The following is a 23,247-nucleotide window of genomic DNA, read 5'->3' as shown; positions in this document are numbered from 1 at the left end:
TATCTTTGTGTTCATGACCGTTCACTGAAGTGTCCCAGATACTGCATCTTTTCTGTGTGTGCTGATGAAAATTTCAAATTGCTCCTCTGAGACCTGTTAATGAGCTGATCAATGAACTCAAAAGTTTGTTAATAGGAGATGTGTGGATTTCCAGATCCCACCCCCTCTCCCACCCCCAACCTTTCAAAATTTGTACCGTTTTCCAGAGGCATCAAAATCCATTGTTGGCCTCAAGGATTGCGATTTTCAATGTGCGCCCACCCTGTGCTTGCCCCCACTGAAAACTGAAAACTCACCCATGGAATTTCTCCTCCCGTCCACTCTCATTATTCATTGCTCCAGCATTGTAATCATTACTATGTATTCCTTTCTCTACCCTCGTGTTCAATTTACCATAATTTACTTTGCAGCTATATTGTCGAGTATAGCTTCCCATCATGATACAGTCTTTCTGTAAAGAAGAGCAGGCTGATGTTATCATGTGGTCCACACATGATACTGCTGGGTCCTCTTGCTGTGGACAGTGGCAGAGATAGTGCACCATGACCCAGCAGCCAAAAATGGGACTAAATGATTTCTAGCCCTCTAATATTGCATTCTGCATTATATATGAATGATTCCATATTCCCGCCCTCTCCCCATAACCCTTAATCCCCTTGCCTATCAAAAACCTACCAACCCGCGTCTTAAAAATATTTAGCGAGGCAGCCTCCTTCAACGGGCAGAGAATTCCAGAGATTCACCACCCTTTGAGTGAAGAAGTTCCTCCTCAACTCCGTTCTAAACCGCCCCCCCTTTATCTTGAGGCTGTGCCCTCTAGTCCTACTGTCCTTTCTGAGCGGGAAGAGCCTCTCCACCTCTATCCTATCCATCCCATTCATCATCTTATATGTCTCAATGAGATCTCCCCTCATTCTTCTAAATTCTAATGAGTCCAAGCCTAGTTTATTCAGCCCGTCCTCATAGTTCAACCCCCTCAACTCCGGAATCAGCCTAGTAATGAGGAACCTAGTTATGACACTTGGGTCATCTTTTGGGAAATTCCAGTTTAGGGAAAGAAAATTCTTGCACAGGATTGGGAGACTTTTGAATTGTCTTCCTCAAAAGATGGTTGAGACAGAGTGTTTGAATATCTTTAAGGCTGAAGTAGATAGGATTCTTGATAAACAAGACAGTGAAAGGACATTGGTACGAATGTGGAATTGAGGTGAAAATCAGATCAGCCTTGACGTTTTTGAATGGCAGAACAGGCTTGAGGGTGAGAGTGGGCATAGGTGATTGGGGATGTTGGAGTAGCGTATGTTTGAGGAGAGTTTGGGGAGGGGGAGCACTTGTTGGGGCCCAGACCTTCTAACCTCATGGTGCTGATGATTGGGGGGAAGCTGTTGTCTCTGAAGTTGAAGAGAGGCTAATGATGAAGGCATCCCCCTTCTCTCCTCAGATCTAACCTCGGTCATGCTCCGGCCTTTCTCCTGTTTCTGAAGTCCTACCAGCCTGAACATTGAGGCTGTCCAGGAAATAGCCCATAAATGGTCATTAATAGGCCATTAACGGCCTTAATTTGGAAAGGATGGGTGGGGGTGGGAGGACAGATTCACACATCCTACTTTACCATTGTGCAGAGATTGAGGCAAGTGGGAGCCTGGTAGAAAAGCCATCTTAAGAATTTTACATAATCCCCTAATTACAAACTCACCCATAAGAGAATGTAAAATTCTGTCCATCTTTCCATTGCCTTTTCCAGAGATCTCTCACTCTCAAGTACAATCCCATAGACATCTACCTGGCATATAGAGGGGCTAAGTATAATGGTTAATATGATCCACTGGGCATGAGGGATCAAAAGAATCTAAGGATCAAAGCTAGGAGACATTTTGCTAGTCAGGACAAAACAATCAAGGGAGGACCATCCTGAACCAGACCAGAAGTCTGGTATTTCAAAAGGTGTTGTAACTCATCAAACATGTTCTCAGCACTGGGGAAATTGTTTTTGTGGCACTAAGATAGATGTGTGTTCAGCTGTCCAGTCAATTTTGAAATGCATATTATCTGTAAAATGATATGCAGCTGAGTTCCATCAACTAAGATGGAACTAAGGTCAACTAAATAGAATTTGATCCTCAGCAAAGATGTCTCCTGATGTGGCCTGGAAGGAGTTAGTAGCACAAGGACAGACACTGGCAAAGGAATACCTCTGATCCAGCTAAGTTCTGGACCCAAGGCAAACAGTTGGCAAAACTCCCATTACTTTGTGAGGAAAGTGCATCCTTTTAAAGCAATATTGGTTGGTAAAATTGAGGTAACCATCTTTGTCTATAAAGAATGATGCATGAGGACTTTTGTTACTCTTATGGCGCTTGATCAGTTAGGCCTCATAGTGTCTCCAACCATCTCCTCATAAAAAGTAAAAAGAACCCCAAAGGGAGAAACAATTGCCTCCTGTGGTAAATGTGTAAAGGTGAAAACAATTAAAGAGGGGAGCATATGAGCGAAATGAAGCAGCCAAAGAATTAGAGAAGAACAGAATTTGAAAATGGTCAGAATTATAACAGTAAAATTCATTGCAGATATGAGGCTCTGCAATGAAACGTACTTGGTACATAGTGCTCTATGGGAAGAAGTTGAGAGAGACCTGGCAAAAAAGGAAGAACTTACAGTTAAGTACCGCCATTCAGATCCTGCAAATATCCTCAACTGCTTCACTAAAGAACTCATTTTGAAACGTAGGGCCCGATTCTCCCATTGCAACCCACAACATGCGCATCTCCCAGAACTGGAGAACAGTCACAGTTGAGACCGCGCTGGAAACCGACGGGAAGAGAGGCAAGTATTTTGAATCTCCTTAAAATGTATTTTAAATCTCATTATTGAGCCCACAGAATTCTCCGGCCCCGATAGCATCTCGAACTCTGTCAGGAATGCTTCATTCAGGCGGGGTTTTGCGTAGCTCCCCACATTTGGGCAACTAGTGGGAGACCCCATTGGAATGAAGGGGAGAATGGGCACTGGCAGTGCCAGCCTGTGTCCCCTGGCACTGCCCAAATGGCAAAGTGCCAATGCCTAGAGGGCACCTTAGCATTGCCCACTGGGCATCAGGCAGTGCCAAGGGAGTGGGACCTATTGTACATGTGGCCTGTGTGTGATTGGTGGGGGTGGGGCGTCCCTTGCCTTCTGCATTGGGATTGATCTGGGCTGGGGGGAGGGCAGCAGTTGGGATGGGGGTGTTGGGTGTGGTGCCTGGTTGGAGTGGGGGGGGGGGGGAGGTGCCTGCCTCCCAGGGCAGGGAGGTCTGACCCGGGGGGTGAGCAGGAGTGGAGGTCTTCTGAGGTGAGGGGTTGGGGGGATCACCACTGCTGGGGGAGTGGGCTGAACATCAGAGTGCTCTGGGGTGGAGGGGCCTGGGAATTGCTGTGGGTGCCGTGATTGGGCCTTGGCGGGAGCTAGAGGGGCAGCCTTGTGGGGGTCCTGGGCTGGCCAGCGATTGAGCTGGCCAGCAAACAGGGAGACTGACATCAGGACTACTGCGCACGGGCAGAGACCCAGAACTGTCAGACTCTGGTGTGAATAAGCCTCACCCCTCCCCCCCCACCCCCTTTGGGTTTTAATGAGATTCAGGATCATGACCTCTGCATTGCACAGAGTGGGGAAATTCAGGTCTGAAACTGCACTGAAAAAAACAGTTGTGATCTAGAACAGTTTTCCCACCAAATCAGCACTTTTGGGAAACTCGCCCCCGTAATCACTGTCATTGTGATGTAAATGTACCAGTCAGTTTAAAATTGCGCTATGAGATCTATATTCATTCACCTGAGCAGACAGATGGAGCCTCAGTTGAATATCTGAAAAAAAAGGGTATAATTCCCTCAGTACCTCACTTAAGCACCTGATTAGCTTAGGCTTTTGGGATGCATATAGATCACACAATCTGTTGCGTCAGACATGGGAATAGTGACCATGACACCAAGACTGACACTGGGCATGGTATCAATCAAAAAAACAACTAAAATGCTGAATATTATTGCCAAATAAATAAAGTATAATTCGGAAGCTGTCATTCTGACATTGCACAGTGGTTTGCTCCAGTAGCATTTTGAATACTGAATGAATAATCAGCTCCAATTACCAAAGCACAAAAGAAACATCCAAGTTCTGGAAAGGCTGCTTAGAATCCTTACAAGATTGATGTCTTGTGCCAAGGATGAGTTGTGAGGAAAGCTTAACTTTCTCAGAGTGGAAGGAGGTGAGCAAGATGGGATCGTACAGGGGTCGACCTTATGTCAGCCATGGCTCATTCTTGCCTCCTTCCAAAGCTCTGAGTTCAAATCCCACCCCTGGCTTCAACATAAGAGTCAAGCTTGCCAATCTAGTGCAAAACAGAAGGAGTACTGCACTGTCAAAGGTGCCTTTCAGATGAAATGTTGAACTGAAGCCCTAACCACTTCCCAGATGGATGTAAATGCATTATTTCAAGGAAGAACAAGGAACTTATTCTTGGTATCCTGGTCAATATTTATCACTGAATCAACATTGCAAAAAGAATATCTGGTTGTTATCATGTTGTTATTTATGGGAACTTGCTCTTCACAAATGACTGTCATGTTTCCTAAATTACAACAATGAATACACTTCACAAAAGACTTGCATAGTGCTTTGAGACATCCAGTGGTCACGAAAAGCACTATATAAATGCAAGTTTTTCTATTTTAGCTCTGTATGATATTAAAGGAAATACAAAAGATTAATCACGAATATTATTTCAAATGAAGCCAAGACTGTACAACAATGGGACATAGGAATGCATTGGTAAAAAAAAGGATAAGATTTATGAAATAAGCACTTCTTTACACAAACAGTTATTAATAGCTGGAATTTTCATCCGGGTTAAACAAGTGACAACCCAATTATAACCCTCTGTGCCTGACAAAACAGGACCTGCAAAAGGTTGAATTCAGCACAGTGTTGTACTCAAGCAATCCTCAATGACAATGCATCTATTTTCAGAAGTGCTTTTTGGGCAATGTATGAGGCTCTTCCTTCATGCAGGCAAAGGATCTCTATGAAAAACAAAATCTGGCTCAGGTGGTATCGTAGAGGTCCCGAGAAAATTTTAATGTGAAATTGCACTTTCACTGTTCAGGTAATTTATTAAATGTGTTTGATTGTGTGATTCCCACAATTGCAGGTCGCTACTGCTTCTCGGATGATCATGCGAAATGTCTGATAAGCGCATTGCCACTGACTTCTATACTGCTGTGGAAAATACAATTATGCAGAGTGCAAAACAGGTTGCCAGCATGTATGCCTTGTGTCCAGTTCCAGCAACCGACGCACAAGGGAGACATTCAAGTGTTGTAGCTGGTACAGAGAAAAGCTACAAGACAGGTATATCAGTTATGATTTTAGCCCAACCTTCTTGCTAGAAAACTGACAGAGTGAAATGATCTAGGAGTCTACAGGGAGTAATATTGGACAGGGTGAAAAATGTGCATTTCCTTTCCAGTGAATGAAGTTAAAATCACTTTAGCACCACAGTACTGTGCTAGATTGTAAGTCGGTGAGGCTTGAAATTTTCAGCCTTGAAGGAAGTACTGAGAGATGAACTTATCAGGTTATATAAGGAAATAAATGGTATAGAGAAAGGTAGATCCAGGAAACTATTTAATTTTAAACTGCAAGAGAGCTAAAGGCCACAGATTAAAAGGTTGAAATTTAGGACTGATGTCACGAGGAACGGCAAATACATGGGATGGTTCGGTTTGCAAAGGTAAAACCCTGGATTCAATTAAAAACATAATCATACACTGTGCTATTTGTCTATATCTGGATATTTAAAAAAAAATTCTTTCATGGGATGTGGGTGTTGCTGGCAATGCCAACATTTGTTGCCCAATACAAATTGCTTGCTAGACAATTTCAGATTAGAGCAGTTAAAATCTATACAATTGTATAGAATCACATGTAGTCCAGGACAAGTAAGGATGGTAGATTAATTTCCCTAAAAGTCATTGGTGAATCAAATCATGAGCTTTTAGTTCACTTAAAGTTTTGAAATTTCTTTATTAGTCACAAGTAGGCTTACATTCACATGTCAATGAAGTTACTGTGAAAATCCCTTAGGTATCCCCTTGATATCAGCACAGAACGTGAGTATTGCTGAAAAAAACAGATGCTGTCGAAGATTTTTGTCTTGCACTTATCAGGGCAGATGTGCAAGAATGCCAAATCTCAAAACGGACAATTTATACTGCATGAGAAGAGGATGCCAATTGTTTGACAAGTGGAGGCACTGCCATGAAGAATGCACAAGGGAACAGTTATATGCCAAGCTTTTGCTTAAATTCATGCCAGGCAAGTCGATTCTGATTGGCTAAGGCGTTGCCATGGGGAATGAACCAGGGAATTGCTGTCCTGTCCCCCAAGCTTTTGTTTAGATGAAAAAGGCACAATGCATGGACATATTCTTTCTGTTTGCAAAGGACAGGGCCCTGTAATTATCTGGCATGCATTATTGAGCCACACTGCAAGACTGACTCATAATATTAAACTTGTTGTCAGTGTAATGTTTCACACGATCAAAATTGTTTAGCAAGTGTTGTCCAATTGCAGAATCACATCTAATGTTGGACACATTGTTCTGTGTTTTGCAAGCATGGTTGTGTTGACTACAGCCATTATTTAGCCTGTTGTGAGCAGCCAAAGGGATACGCTACTTCTTACGATTCACCAGGTGTTGGGACATATGGCCTACATATCTGGCATCACATTCATTTGTGTGGTATGCAAAACCTCTTTTTGGCTTGATGGCAGCATCCTGTTAGTGTTTAATATCCATGTTGCTGCTGCAGACCTGCTGCAAGAAATGGCTAGCTTTACCTGTTGCTTGAGTTTTTGATATGCCTTACCCTTCCAGATTAATCTGAGGAAGACTGAGGATTTTTCAGGACACTTAGGACCATGAATAAGTTTGCATGATATACAGCGAGCAATGATCTGATCAGGGTAATCATTATCCTGCAGGATAGCTTTGATGCTCCATATTTCAGCATCAGCTCACATGGTGAGCAAGTGGTTTAGATGCTATTTATGAGGTTGCCAATAAGGCCAATCTTAAAAGTGTGTGAAACTGTAGGAATCCCAGTGCATACATTAACTAGTGAAGGTGGGTTTCTGGTAGACAGTAGATTTCTCAACTAGTACATTGAGGAAAGTGATCTCATTTGGCTGCTCCATTTCAAAGGTGAACTTGAGTGCAGGCTGAAGCTCATTAAGGTGGGGGAACAAACATTTCGTGGTTTATTCCCCATGGCAGTACCTTGAACCATTGGAGTCAATTTGCTTAGTTTGAATTTAAACAAAACCTTTCCAGTTAACCATTCCCTGCTTCATTCTCTGTAGACACCTCTACCAGTCAGAGTCCATTTGCCAACCAATCAGTACCCTCTTCTCATGCAGCATACACTGTTGCTGTCTTTGAGATGTGGTATTCTTGCAAATCTGTCCTGACAAATGCAAGACAAAAAACTTCTACAGCGTGCCTCTTTTATCAAGCGATACTCAAGAGTGGTTTTACAACAATTGATGATAGTTTCATGGTCACCATTACTCGGACTGGCTTTTTAAAAAAAAATTTCAATTCTAGCTCAAGGGACCAAATGGCTTAGCCCAAATTGAAATTAAACTTCACCAGTTACAATGGTAGGATTTGAACCTGTGCCCCCGGAACATTAGTCTGGGCTTTTGGGTTGCTCATCCAGTAACATTTTCACTATACCACCATTTCTTCAACTCCTGAGCCAAGAGTAGATGAGTGGCTATCCTTATTCACTAACTTGTAGTCCTATAAATGATACACACTTACCTGATTCCCCATTTCCCCTGTTGTTAACCTGAATTATGATCCGTGTTTGCATAAGAACATGCAGAATAGGTAGACATTTTCTCAACGTTCTCATATGCACAAAAAGCATTAGTGTAACTAAAATTCTCAACTGCACTGGACCTATCAGGAGATTCATCAAGCACCTCTCACACATTTATGACGTGCTTTATTAAATAACACACAGTTTTAAAATTGGACAAAACTCAATAGAACAGCCAGCTCTAACACAGATGTTGAATGTGAACATCATTTGTAGAACCTGACCAGATCAAAATCAGTTGAACTGAATCTTTACTCAGACTGCTTAATCATTGCCACAAAATTTATACCCAGGAAGATCAGCACTCCTTACTCTTAATGGATTCTGGTGCTTTTTTCTCTGAAGATTAGAGCAGAAGTTTAAAATCTTCTATTCATGTAATAGGAATATTAAAAATGAGGCATTGAACAAAATATAGATTTAGGCCAGCAATAGATTCACAGCTTCTGATTCAATTACTTCAGTTAGGAACAAGAAGCAGCCCAATACAATTATAAGGCGGCTTTGTACAGCAGCAGATATATTCACCCAGTTTTAACATAGTTCAGTGGTTAGACAAAGAGGCCACTTCAGAGAAACCAATCCAATGACGGAAGATTATGAAACAAAGTCTTCCTCTCAATCTGTCTGTGAGGTAGTCACTCTACCTCCTTCACAGTGAAATATAATTAGCAAAATAATGTAAAAGTACTTACGTAAGGCCCAGAATCCAGAGAATCAGCATTCACAATAATGGGAGGAGGGTTTGCCTGTAAAAATACAAAACATAACAATTTTACTGACCTCTGCTCTACAGTAGTTGACTGTCAATACACAGGGCTAGATTTTCACTCCTTCTGCGCCTGCAAAATTTAGGGCGCTGCGAGTGGGGGGTGGCAATCTCAGAATCTGGTTCATAGTGTTTCAATAGCACCATGAAATATCAGCCCATAGAACAGTTGTCCAAGTAAATGACTACATTGTCAGAGTGTTTCCTGCTGAATTGTAGAGCAAATGAGATACCAAACTAACCAGTGTTGTTTTCAAGCATTGACAATCAATCATTTGCAGAGACCTGCTGAGAAACATCTGCTAACAGTTTGCAGTTCAAATTTTCACATAGAAATGGTTCTGACAAACAATTCAAGTAAACAACATGTCAGTTACAATGTTACCATCCTATACATGTAAAATAATGATAAACTTTACTTTTCTGTAATAGAAGATGCAGGTGGTTAGATTTTTTTGAACTCTTTTTGAATGGGATGTCGGCATCATTGGCAAAACCAGCTTTTGTTGCCCACCCTTAACTTCCTTTGAAAATGTGAGGATGAGCTACCTTCTTGAGCACCAATTACTCTTGGAATATCAAACTATACCCAAACTGATGGGATGAAAGTTTCTTCTGTCTGCTGGCTGTAATGACCAATATGGATATAGGCTTGAGAAATCCTAATCCATTATTTATTGTGTATGAACCTACAATACCAAATTACTCATAATTTGGGACTTCATTGCCAGTTTCACTCCTGGAGAGGCAATGTCCTGGTGGTATAATCGCCACACTATTAATCCAGAAACTCAGCTAATCTTCAGGGGATCGGGGTTCGAATCCCACCAAGGCAGTTGGTGGAATTTGAATTCAATAAAAAATATCTGAAATTAAGAATCTGCAGATGACCATGAAACCATTGTTGATTGTCAGGAAAAGCCCATCTGGCTCGCTAATGTCCTGTGAGGGAGGAAAGTTGCCGTCTTTACCTGGTCTGGCCTACATGCGATTCCAAGAGCCATAGCAATGTGATTGGCCCTTAACTGTTCTCCAAAATGGCCCAGCAAGCCACTCAGTTCAAGGGCAACAAGGATGGGCAATAAATGCTGACCATCCAGTGATGCCCATGTCCCACAAGTGAATTCTGATTAGTGCAGAAAATAGAAATTGTCACACTGTACAGCAACAAATGTTTCTGTAGAGTGGAAATTTGGGTATATTGTTGGGATAGAGTTGAGTCAGTTTAGCCACTCATTAAACTGTGCTATATTGACATGCAAATATTTGATACTAAAACATAGTGATCAAAATCTTGTACTTATTTTTCATCAGTGGTATTTGTTTTTAATGAGTATTTTACTGTTAGCTTCTGTAATGTTTTCATTTTCTGCAGGGGATTTTCACAGTAACTTCATTGCAGTGTTAATGTAAGCCTACTTGTGACAATAATAAATAAACTTTAAATTTTATGTTATCTTTTTGTACTCTTAGACTTGAGGAAATCTTGCCAGCTTGTGAAAACTCTGTACTTTGTTCAAGTGATGTCTCCTTTCCATCAGGACAATGATTAAGGTTTTTCACATGCAAACATAGAAATAGTTTTAGTCCAGGGATTAGCAAGCTCTCCGGAGCCTGGGGTACTCAGCTGATCTTACTGACAATCTTATTAACATGTTGCTTGCCAGTTTCCTGGCCAAAATTGGTGGGAAACTGGTGGAAGTCTGCCTTCAGGTTATTAAATCAGGAAGCTCTGAATCTACCTTTGAACCTTCTGAGAGTGAACCCTGGAGGCAAACTAAGTGCATCAAGTGTGCTTGGCAAGCGAGCACTCAGACACTGATAAGATCATCATTGCCTGATCTTCCAATTTAAAGACTTTGACCAGTCTACAAGTTCCCCGGAATTTTAAATTCCAGTTGGCCCGATCTGCACAGAATCAGATGTCTAAGCTGTTTCTCCATTTTAAATGCCCCCTCTCAGTTTCCACCAACTAGAAGGAGTTAAAGTCAATCACATGGTTTTGAGAAATGGCTTAATGGCCATCTGCAGTGATATGCCAAACATCCTCTTTGTCATTTGGGCTGAACCGAGGCAAAAAAAGCTTCATATTGTGGATGGCACAGTGGCATGGCTGCTGCCTCATAGCGCCAGGGACCCAGGTTCAATTCCCGACTTGGGTCACACTCTCTGGGTGCTCTGGTTTCCTCCCACAGTCCAAAGATGTGGGGGTTAGTTGGATTGGCCATCCTAATTTTCCCCTTAGTATCAGAGGGACTAGCTATGGTAAATACACGGCTTTATGGGGATAGGGCCTGGGCGGGATTGTGATTTGTGCAGACTTGGTGGGCTGAATGGCCTCCTTCTGTACTGTAGGATTCTATGACTCTGTGATTCTGTGGTAACCTTCACTTTTTTGAGAAAATCCATCTCTGTTCCAGATGTTGCCTTCAGGAAGTGTTTTGTTACTGACACTGAATCTTGCAGCCTCAGAACACTCCTGGAGATCCATCTTCCTTCTCAGGAGATCCACCATCTGGTTTCAGAGTGCTCCTGCAGGTCGATCTTCAATTTCCGAAGATCCACTTAATTTCGTCAATCCTGGGTCAGTGATTCAGTGACGTCGTTTCAATATAGCATCTGAACATGATGGCAAACTACAACCATCCTGGCCTTTGCCGCCACAAAGTACAATAAAACACCCAGATGCCTAATTAATGAGATCAGGGCCAGAGATTTGGCGTGTCTTCCTGCCAGCCATTGCAGTGGGAAACATATCATGTTCCATCTCCTGCTGTGGCACTTAGTTTCAACATGGGACAATTCTTCCCATTGTCTTTCTGTGGAATTAATTCAAAATTAACTTATTTTTCTCTCATCCTTTTGCTGCTGCTGTGGCCATTCTTTTATAAGGGCTGCATGCTTGACAATGCTTCTCTCTTGAATTTGAGCCTAGCTTCCTCTTTGACTGACATTTCGTGTATCTCAAGCGTTTTGTGTTCCATTATTTAAGAACTGGAAACTGTTGCATTCCCAAGCACAGAGCTCTTACTCTGATGAGCAAAAAAAATACACAAAAATATAGGCTGAATTCTAAAAAGACTCATCACACTGCACAGAATTCCCAGCTGAGAAGATGTGTGACCTAGTACATTGCTGCTGTCAACGTCTCTCTGTAAAGCTCCCAATGGAGGGTGAGAAAACAGTCAAAGCAACTTTAACATTGAAATTCTTCATTTCCCACCAGGTTTCACTTAATATTTCCCTTTAGTGCTCTAATCTAGAATACAGCACCTGAGAAATGACAATTGTAATCCAGGGTCTTTCGATTGGCCTATACGCACAGTAGAGCGATATTATCTTGCTATGTATTAACCATACCTTTATTATATTCTGTCACACATTTTTTTTGTCTGATCATTCTTGTTAACAATCTGGTTGTAATAATCTACATTAGTACATTCATTAAAAGTCAGTTTATAACCTTCTGCACTGAAACACTTGTTAATAATTGTTTTCAAATACAATGTACTATCACACTCATTAACGACAATTTTCTACCACCTTGCGTCAGTAGATTTATTAAAAACAGTTTTTTAATAACCCATACAATGAACTGTCATTAACAATAGCTTTATAATGTCCTTTGTCACATCCACATCCATTAACTATATTTTTCTGCCATACTATCCTGACACATTTATTGTCAATGGCTTTCATCTATCAACAATAATTTTTGAATTTCATCGTGCAACTCATATATTTTCTCTCTCTTCAGGCATGAGCAGGAATAGGTTTTGTTTGGACCCAATTGTTTTTCTTAATGTAAATAGAACAATCTTGTGTTACCATTTGCAAAATATTGATTCCGTAACACTGAATCTGACTTTTATTTACCTGCCATTTAACTGGCCCAACATTTTCCTCACACTTTAAGAACATAAGAAATAGGAGCAGGAGTAGGCCATCTAGCCCTTCGAGCCTGATCTGAAGTGGATCAGTTCCACTTTCCTGCTTCCTCCCCATAACCCTTAATTTCCTTGTCTGTCAAAAACCTATCTACCCGTGACTTAAATATATTTAGCGAGGTAGCCTCCACCACTTCATCGGGCAGAGAATTCCAGATATTCACTACCCTTTGAGTGAAGAAGTTCCTCCTCAACTCCGATCTAAACTGCACCCCTCCTTATCTTGAGGCTGTGCCCTCTAGTCCTGCTATCCTTTCTAAGCGGGAAGAATCTCTCTACCTCTATCCTATCCATCCCTTTCATTATCTTATACGTCTCTATAAGATCCCCCTCATCCTTCTAAAACCATTCACCTTTAAAACCTAAAACCTTTAAAACCATTCACAAAAAGGCTTTGTCCCAAAAGTGTTACGGTAAGACATATTTGTGAAAACTGTAAAGTAAATCTGTGGCGCTAATTTTGTCTTTGTCTTTAAATCCCTCCATGACTTTGCTCCAAACTATCTCTACAATTTGTTACTTTTCTAAATGCCCATTCAAATGTTTGCTTCTTCTGCCATTGGTCTTTGGTGCACCTCAGCTTCCTTTGTCTCACCATTCATATAACTGCACTCAGTAGCTGTAACTTTGGAACTCTCTCCCTAAACCTCCCACCTTTCAAGGATCGCCTCAGGACCTACCTTGTCCACTAAAACTTTAGCCCACCCTCCTAAACTCTCACCTCCAGCCTGGCATCTGTTCTCCTTATATGTATTTTAGCACATTTACTTACATTAAAAGTTCTATATAAATAAAAGTATATCAGTGTTATTATTCAAAGGCTGGTATCGGATGTGCTTCAGGATCTGGAATCCTGCTCCTAATATTCCCCTTAAATTTTCTCAGCAGAATTGAGAGCAAATAGATAAGACTCAAAAACATGATGCAAAATATGGAACTAAAAGAAACTGTAAAATAAATACACGTTGCAAACATTTCTGACGTTATATAATCATTGCAAACTATCAATGGTTTCAGTAGCCTTCAGCTCTGGCTGTTGAGCTATGAGAGTCTTTGTATCTGGGAACTACTCTTCAGATATGTTCACTACAGAACTGGAGTTGATAAGACAGTCTGCTTTACAATGTAATGGTAATTGCTTAGGGAGTGTGGGTATGAACATTCCAAACCTCAGAGATTACTGCATCACAAATGCAAATTCACATCATTTTTTGACGGTCACAGGGTCGCGTAATTATAGCTTCCGCTTTTCTTTCCAGATTCTCCTGTCATTATATGCTTTTAAAAAGACAGCCAGAGCCTCCCACATCCAAACTTACGTGACGTGGGATGCCAACAGAATGAATTTATTCTGAAACGCTAGAGCTACTTAACCCATCCTGCACTAAATTCTTCCTGCGTTCCATACCCGATGTTCCGCCCAGACCGCACTCGCCATGTACAAAGAAGCAAAAACGTTTGACAGGTTCAGAACAGAAAAATTTCAGCCCCAATACCACAGCAATGTCCAGTGCAAGGAATGAAGTTCAAAATATTCTCTGCAATTCAGATTTTCGATGATGGAAGTGTGCAGATTTTAGAAAGCAGGGAGTCTGCTGCCTGCATCAACAGCTGCTAATGGAGATTTTGACGTGCAGGCCATCCCTGGGAGTATTCACACATGTAATTTCCAAACAGTATCTCATTATTGAGAAAAGATCTTATTGAAAAAAAATTCCAAAGATCACTCCATATGTTAGTATTTTCGCTTTAATGCAGCATATTCTATTGACTGAATAAGACCTTAAAATTACATTGTGCTATCGGGTCTGCAATCCTAAATTCATCCACCCAATCCAGGAATGAAATTCCTGGTATCACAGCCTAAAGATCTCAGAATTTCAGAAGTTATATAATTATTAGAATTTTGTATATGGTGAATCTAGTAACTAGTAATTTGAGAGAAGCTGGAACCAGAGGGTGGTAAAAGTGAGTGACTAAAGAATCTACGATCGAAGAAAACAGTAAATGAAAGAAAGGAACAAAGAGATAACTGTGACCTGAGCAGTAATGTAAAACAAGTGATAACGATGCATGGCCCATTTTATATTCTAGCTAATTTTCATTTTGATTGGCTACAATTTAATACCAATCAGGAGGGATGTAAAAGGGTCTGCCAACATGCTACTTCACTTTGTACTCAGCGGCAAGAGGCAGAGATTGGGTGGAGCGGGGGGTGGGGGGTGGGGGGGGGTGGAATCAGTTATGACGTGACATTTGTGGGATCAGGTGGAGAAAATAATAGAAGCCTACATACTGATGCCTGGAAGCTGATAAGCAATGAGGGAGAGCAGATGGGAGGAGCTTCAGTTTGATCGCCTTATACCCACTGGTGAATGCAGGGTATCAGAAGCAAAAAAGTTATAATTGGAACAACTGGTTTGGGTACTTATGGTACTTAAATACATGAAAGCAGTGTTATATAGCAATGTAAATCCCCACCCAGGATCCTGACTTTAATGAGTTTGAAAAAATAAATCTGGAGCTCATAATAAATAACTGGAATTGCAAACTTCTGTAGAAATACTCGATTGGTGGAATTTTACGATATTTTTTAGAAGTATGCAGCTAGCATGAAAACAGGAGAGTTCCTGTTCCGTTTTTTGGGTTAGTATTCACGCCCAATCACATGCACTCAAGTCTTTGAAAATATGGGCTAGATCATTTCTAGCCATAGAGGCAGTGAGCAGGGCCTATATCACCAAATGGCATGCAACTCAGATCAGAGCCACAAACTGTGCATGCACAGGAAAAGTGGAAAAAAAATCAGCTCTGCTGACAGAACCCACCCTGCCAGGCCAGATACAACCTTCCCCTCTCCCCCATGGCCACCGGAGACTCCCCCTTAGCCCCCAACCCAACCTCCACCCCCGGACCCTCTTGCACAAGGCCTCCTCATCAATCGCTCCCCCGGCTCCAATGGCTGACAGACATGACCATCTCTCTTTCCTGCCCCTGAAGATCACAGAGGCACAAATCCCTCCCCGCCTCCATCAGCACACCTGCAAGTGCTGACTTGGCTTCCCCTCCATGGTAACAAGGCAAACTGCCTTAAACTCGCTCGAATATTCTAACGGTCACATGACTCACTCAGACTGCCTGCAGCTGATCTGCCCTAAGGAAGGACAGCTCCATAAAAATCCCAAGGATGGACAGACAGGAAGACAGTGCAGGAAGACATGGCCTCCAGGAAGACAGCTTCCCATTTTTCAGATGCTGATCTGGCCAGGTTGCTGGAGGTGGTGGAGGCAAAGTGGGACACCCTCCTCCCCCCAGCAGGATGCCATCCCAGGGGAAGAGATGGAAATGCAACCTGAGAGGCGGTGGGAGCATGTATTAGTGCCAGGGCACTAGCCAGGAGAACTAGGAAGCTGTGGCACAAAAAACTGAATAACCTTGTTTGGGCAGCAAATGTGTGTTTTACCTCATCTAACATCTTCCCCCTGAATGACTCCCAGATGCCCCCACCCCCTCCATCCTGCAGCTTTCGGCTCCTGCCCTCCAAGCACCTCCCTTCTTCCCCCCCCCGCCCCAAGAGTATCACAGCGATTGCCCTCTGAGGGCCAACCCCTGCAGGACTGGTGGCATCAGATTTTACATGGCTCCTTCTGACCCCACAGAAGAAGAATATCCAGAATCGCTGGGAGAGGGCAAAGACAGGGGATGGTCTGCCTGAGATCCGGGTCCTCACCTCCTATGAGGAGCAGGCATTTGAGCTTGTGGGAAAGAATTGTGGACCATTAGAGACCCTGGTCAGACTGGAGGACAGAAATGAACATCTATCAATCCTCTACTTGCTGGAGAAATCGCAAGTAAGTTGCATGCAGTCCAGATTCCTCTTCCTCTCCCTCTCTTGCACTTACCCTTGTGTCCTATGTTGCAAGAAGGAACCCTGATGCACCTGGGCATCTGGTATCACAGCCCCCACTGCTGCTTCCACCCATCCTGTCCCTGACAGCTTGGAAGACTCCTCAGAGAAGCAGATGATGGGACCTCTGAGGCTGGCACCAGTTTTGCGTCAGCTTCCATCTCGCAACTCAACATCCCAAAGACTCTCGCATTGGTGGATCAAGTTAGTGACGGGACATTTGGGTCACTCTCTGGTGCGCACAACACATCTGCTGATGTACATCAGGTTGAGGAGGGAACGTTGAAGCCTCTGGCATGCGGGGGCCTGCCAGAGGCAAGGAGTCAACAGGCCCCAGGCTACATGTTGGGCCTCTGCCATCACTCCTCCCTCAGCTGCCAGAGATATAGCAACAGAGCCGCAGAATGCAGGAGGGGCTGACGGCAATGCTGGATTGACTGTTAGGAGGATTCCCAAAGCTTTCAGTCAGATGAGCTTGTCTTGCGTGGTTCCCAGGCCAACACTGCAAAGGTGGCACCTTCAGTGGAAAGCCTGAGGCAGGAAATTCTCACCATGAGTGACAGGCTCCAAGTGATGGCTGAGTCACAGCAGGCCACGGTGGATTCCAGAGGGCCATGGTGAGTCACAGCAGGCCACAGCTGAAGGCCTCAGCAGGCTTCTTGAGATTCTGTGACCCATGGCTGAGAGGCTGGAGAGCTTGCAGGATACCCAGCGGGACAGTGCTAACATATTGCTGACTATGGCAGCAGCCCTTGAAAACGTGGCCCAGTCCCAGAGGGTGATGGCTGAGGGGCTGCAAAGCATGGCCCTGTCTCAGAGGGCACTTGCTGCTGCCATTGACAAGTGGTTCCTGACACAGAGCGCCATCACAGAGGGCCATCACAGATCACCATGGTAAGAACAGAGGTGGTCCCCCAGGACTAGCAAGGCCAAGTGATGTTGGAGCTTCTGGAACTCACTGCAGAAGGACTGCCATCCCATGGAGTGACCCAGGGCTCCACAGGAACCCTGAGGAGGGAAGGAGGGCTTGAGTCCATGTCAGGGCCTTCCACCCAGAGATTGTGGCTGTGGCTACACCTTCTGACTCCCCCTTCCAAGTCAACACTTGGTAAATAGAATATTTAGGCACTTGAAAGTCTCACGTTCACATGTTTTTATATTACCAATTATTTTGAAAGCACTATTATTGGCAGCAATAAATGTTATTTCACCCCACACCTGTGATTAACATGTCTCTAATTAGCCTGTAACAGGGATGCACTTAACTCGACAGTCGTCGGAGGGACCCTGCACATTGATGTCAGTGGGGGAGGCCCTTCAATGCACTGCTATTGAGAAAATCAAGGTGCACAAATAATTCACTGGCTAGAGGTGCCCTATGCACTGCTCCACTATTGAATGTTTGACAACGTGGGCCTCAGTTCGTTGGATCTCTGCATTGGTCTCAGACCTCTGCACAGGGGTTATCAACCACCACACAAAGTGGGTACCCCATGTCCCCTGTGAGCCATCCCTGCACCTGGGCTCCACCTCAAAGACCTCCAGTATATCAGAACTTCTCATACATGCTACCGGGGTGTCTAGCGCAGATGTGCATGATGTTCATTTGAGGGTCACACATCAATTGCACATTTATTGAATGGAAGCCCTTTCTGTTCATGAATCTCGCTGGATTCTTCATTGGGACCTTGAGGACGACATGGGTGCAGCCTAGAGCCCCCTGCACATTTGGTATCCCCGCAGTGGCTGTGAATTCTGCAACTGCTGGGGCCGGTCCAGATCAAAGTTAATATACTGGCCAGCCTGGGCATACAAGGCATCCATGACCTCCTTGACACACTTGTGGACAGATCTCCACAGCAGTCTGGAAGGAGCCAGTGGCATGGCATAAAGGTGACTGCCAATTTTATAGCCAGTGGGAGTGGGTTCCCCTATGCCCTGAGGTGCCAGGTCCTGCAATAAATGTCCTGCACAGGTGTCACACTGTCTCCTTTTGGAGTTGAAGCCGTTGGTGGCAAGTGATGTTTGACAGTTGTTCGAAGGACACTCATGTGCGGAACTGCCAGGCTTTGCTCCTTCCTTTCCTGTTCTCCTCCTTGGGGCAAATGGTGGCCACGTCCTGTCTCAGGCTTCCATCTCCCTTTACCCCTGCGAGTGGTAATGATTGGGCCTCCTATGTTCACAATTCATCCTGCTGCTCCTCCTCCTCACCTCCAGCGGTAACCAAAAGAACAGCAAGATCAATGGGTTGCACTGCAAAAGCCATCTTGTCCATCTGAAGAGATGGGGGGATGGGATTTTCAGAAGGGGAGAGACAGATGGAGAGGTTAAGAAACTCTGCTTGCCCTTAGCCCAGCAACACACACTCCCCATACCCCACCCACCACAGACCCCGAGCAACGTACACATGATGAGGTCGTAAAATTCCACCCAACGTGTTCAACTGAAACTCTTTTTTCCATTTATTTCCAGTGGGTTATTTTCAATGGGCTAGCATCTCCACTAATATGGTGAAGAATAGATTTTCAGACAGCATATTAAATATTGATTATGCTGTTCTCCCACTTGTAACTTCAGAGCCCAAGAGATTCATTCAGTATTTTGTGTAATATTAACACAATTTAATAAGCCTGTAATGCAGTATTGCTACTAAACGCTGTATGCAAATAGGAGTTTTGCAGTTTGCTTCTCACCAGATCATGTTTGCTCTCAGAAATCAATCTTATGCTGTATGATACACCATTAGTTTTCTGAAATTCATCTTGGTTTGTGAGACAGGACAGATGCAGCATCACAGGCAACCATGGTAGATATCTGTACATGAGCTGGAGGCACAAAAACCCTATTTATCAAAATACATTTTGTTGGTGAAAAATGACATCCCTTACTGTTTTTCTCCCCTTTGCCATCATTTCCATTGTTTCACTCCTCTGTGCTAAGGGAATCAACTCCTGCAAAGGATAGGCTCACTAAGAACCAGAGTATTATACTTGCCCATTCTTCTCCAGCCCTTCTTCATGCATTGTATAAAAGTTGACAGGCTGTCCCTGCTTCTAACCTCAATTGACATGCACCAAAGCCAATTGCAATGGCCCTACAAATGTCCTAATATTGCCCATTAACTCAATACAGACCAGGAATCAAATTTAAGACTTTCCTGGTTCAGCTGCTAACTAGTATGACTGTCAGGAGGTGTGGTTACCTAAGTTCCTGGTTCTCACTCATTTGCTGTAAGTAGGTCCTGATCCCACCAGAATATCTAAGTCAGACGGGGACAGTTAATCTTAGTAGGCACCCATGACAAAACAGCATAACTCAAGGGCTGTGGCCATAAGACATAGGAGCAGAATTAGGCATCTTGGCCCATCGTGTCTGCTCCGCCATTCAATCATGGCTGATATTTTTCTCATCCCCACATTCCTTCCCCAGCTGTGTATTTCACAGGAGCAACTTTGGCAACAGGGAAGCCAAGTGCTCTTTTGATACTGGCATATATTACCTGAAGATTACCACTGTCTATAGCAGTTTGTATGTCTTCACATTAATCAATCCAATACTTATTGGTACAATATCTTGCTATTTCCTGCGTGACTGCCTTGGCTATCATAAGATCATCAGACCATAAGATATAGGAGCAGAATTAGGCCACTCAGCCCATTGCATCTGCTCTGCCATTCAATCACGGCTGATTTTTTTTCTCATCCTCATCCTCCTGCCTTTTCCCCATAACCCCTGATCTCCTTATTAATCAAGAACCTTTCTATCTCTGTCTTAAGGACACTCAATGACCTGGCCTCCACGGCCTTCTGCAGCAAACAGTTCCACAGATTCACCACTCTCTGGCTGAAGAAATTCCTTCTCATCTCTGTTTTAAAGGATCGTCCCTTTAGCCTGACGTTGTGCCCTCTGGTTCTAGATTTTTCTACTAGTGGAAACATCCTCTCCACTTTATCCAGGTCTCGCAGTATCCTGTAAGTTTCAATAAGATCCCCCCTCGTTCTTCTAAACGCCAATGAGTACAGACTCAGAGTCCTCAGCCATTTCTCATATGACAAGCTCTTCATTCCAGGGATCATTCTTATGAACCTTCTCTGGACCCTTTCCAAGGCCAGCACATCCCTCCTTAGCTATTGGGTCCAAAACTGCTCACAATACTCCAAATGAGGTCTGTGGCTCCTTTATAGATGCTCAGGGAGTAAGAAGCACAACTGCCACAGGTTTGTAGAATGAGTCACAATAATTATCTTTTATTATTTGGTTTCACTACCAGTCCAGTTCAAATGAACCTCATGCTCATAATTATGCCTTTATTGACCTAGGAACTGGCATCTTTTCTGTAGCATCTGGGTAATTTGGAATTTGGACCCAAGGTTTCATGAGAGACCTAGCAATTGATGGCTTCCTGCCTCCAATGGAAATTCCCTTTTGTACTCTCCAAGGTAACCAGCACCTGCAGTCAGCACAAGCTAATCAGACTTATGCTAATGAGAATGGAGGAATATTCATTGGCTTCCACCTCATTTCTTACTCTATTTGCTGGGCACCTCAGGGTAGGGGTGCCTGAAGAAAACTACTGTGGCCTTTTCCTAGCTCTTATTTCTCTACAGGGTCCATGATGGTAATAGGGAAAGTCATGAAGGGCTCCTTTATGAGCCAGAGATCCCCAGTATCCAGGGCCTGAAGTTTGGTCTATTTGCAACACAGCTTCATTCTGTGCTGTTCTTACTAGTGAATGAACTTACACTGGGGTTAAATCTTTCAGTATAGGACACCCTGTTGACCCTGAAACAGCGCAAGAGCTTTGCTTTTAACTTTGGGAAATTATGCCTTTTCGTTCCCAAGTGGTGGCACAGTGGTACAGTGGTTAGCACTGTTGCCTCCCAGTGTCAGAAACCTGGGTTTGATTCTGGCTTTTGGTGACTGTGTGTGAAATTTGCACATTCTCCCATGAATTGCTTCCAGGTGCTCCGGTTTCCTCCCACAGTCCAAAGACGAGTAGATTAGCTGGATTAGCCATGGTAAAATGTGCAGGGTTACAGGGGATAGAGTGAGTTGGGCCTGGGTATGACATTCTTTTGGAGAGTTGGTGCAGATCTGATGGCCTAAATGGCCTCCTTCTGCACTGTAGGGAATCTATGGAACTCTACCAATGAAACCTTTCCAAATGCTAGTCATTTTACTTGAAGAATTGTTTAGTGATACCAATCCTTTTTTTTAAACTTTGTAACTATGGCATGGTTTAAATTTAAATATTATTTGCAATTAATCTTATGTATCCCTGTAAGATTGATGTGGAGATGCTGGCATTGGATTGGGATAAACACAATAAGAAATCTCACAACACCAGGTTAAAGTCCAACAGGTTTATTTGGTAGAAAACACCACTGACTTTCGGAACGCTGTTCCCTCAGGTTAATCACCTGATGAAGGAACAGCGTTCCGAAAGCCAGTGGTGTTTTCTACCAATTAAACCTGTTGGACTTTAACCTGGTGTTATGAGACTTCTTCCCTGTAAGACTGCCAGTTGCTCATTGCCTTCCAAATTTGAAGTTCTGATTTTTTTCTAGACTTTCCTCACAAGCAAGTCCTTTGACATGAGGAATCAATCCTTGTCTGCTGTTGTATTTATTTTTTGCCTCAGTGGACAACTGAAATTCCACTGTGTGTGGAGTGGGGGTAGAAGTGGTGGGGGGAGGGGGAACAGGTGGCAGGTAACAGCTTGCATTGTGCAGGATACCATCACTTTCTAGGGAGGGTTCTGGCTGGGTTTTGCTGAGACCCTGTCATTTACATGACAGAAGATTAACATGGAGCTATGACTACGGAGACTGGACTGTAGACGCACCTACAGTTCCTGCGAGGCGGTGGGGGGTGCAGTGGTGTGGGGTGCGTAGAAGTTAAACACAATCTAAAATAAAAAAAGTCACCTCATTGCCTCAGGGCTTTTGATACTAATGATTTGTATGCCACTCTAGAATAAGCAGAAGCTTAGGCTTGACAGGATAACATTAGGCACCAAAGGGAGGTATGATAGTTCACAGCAGTAGAAAAGTTCTCAAATTTGTTTTACACTGAAACATTTTTTTCAGTGCCATGAAATGTGCAGATATTTTCAGGGAATTGCAGATCTAAGATCGTAAGAAGGTGTATCAGAATATTTCTCAAATGGAAGTTATGGACAACATCAAATTGGGAATGATTTGAGAAAGCCACTGATGGCAGGATGCATTTGGAAGTGGCCTTGAAATTTCCAGCATTGCCTGGTATTGAAGTTGACATGTTCCTCTGCAGGCATGGAGGCATGTGGTCAGAGTCACAGATACCTGTGATTCATGATTAACCTAGCCTTTCTTCAGCAGTATTCCTGCTCTTTACATTTTTCATTCTTAAAACAGATGACATAGGTCATAAAGGCCAGTTGGAAAGTAATTTGTAAAATTATAGTTCCCTGAATGTAGAACCAGAAGGATGAGGTGTTGTCCTTTTGACCCACACTAGTAAATGAAAGCAGCTTGTTGCCAACCATTACCTGCCCTCCAGTGGTCCCAATCATACCCCACCTCCGTTCAGGGATTTCTAGTTTAAAACAAACAAGCCATACTTGCAGCTTTGACTGGATTAAAAACTGTAGAGCAGTGCTCACTGTTTTGATTCCTTACTCAGATTTGCTCAGGTCTTTATAGCAATTTGTAAAGCAAAATCATT

The 23,247-nt window shown here is 43.3% G+C and overlaps 1 protein-coding gene across 5 annotated transcripts in view; it reads right to left on the bottom strand.

Annotated features, from left to right (window-relative positions):
* The window catches only part of dlg3 (discs, large homolog 3 (Drosophila)), a 496,785-nt gene that overhangs the window by 196,247 nt on the left and 277,291 nt on the right, over window positions 1–23,247 (bottom strand). For all 5 annotated transcript variants that reach the window (XM_080187527.1, XM_080187526.1, XM_080187525.1 and 2 more), the window contains one exon: window positions 8,615–8,668. In XM_080187527.1, the coding sequence (XP_080043653.1) occupies window positions 8,615–8,668 (54 nt within the window). The remainder of the gene's footprint in view (window positions 1–8,614; window positions 8,669–23,247) is intronic.

The sequence above is a fragment of the Carcharhinus amblyrhynchos genome, chromosome 4 (assembly GCF_965287045.1).
Source record: "Carcharhinus amblyrhynchos chromosome 4, sCarAmb.v2.hapA, whole genome shotgun sequence".
NCBI lineage: Eukaryota > Metazoa > Chordata > Chondrichthyes > Carcharhiniformes > Carcharhinidae > Carcharhinus > Carcharhinus amblyrhynchos.
The sequence above is the reverse complement of the archived record's forward strand: the minus strand, read 5'-3'. Positions and strand labels throughout refer to the sequence as shown.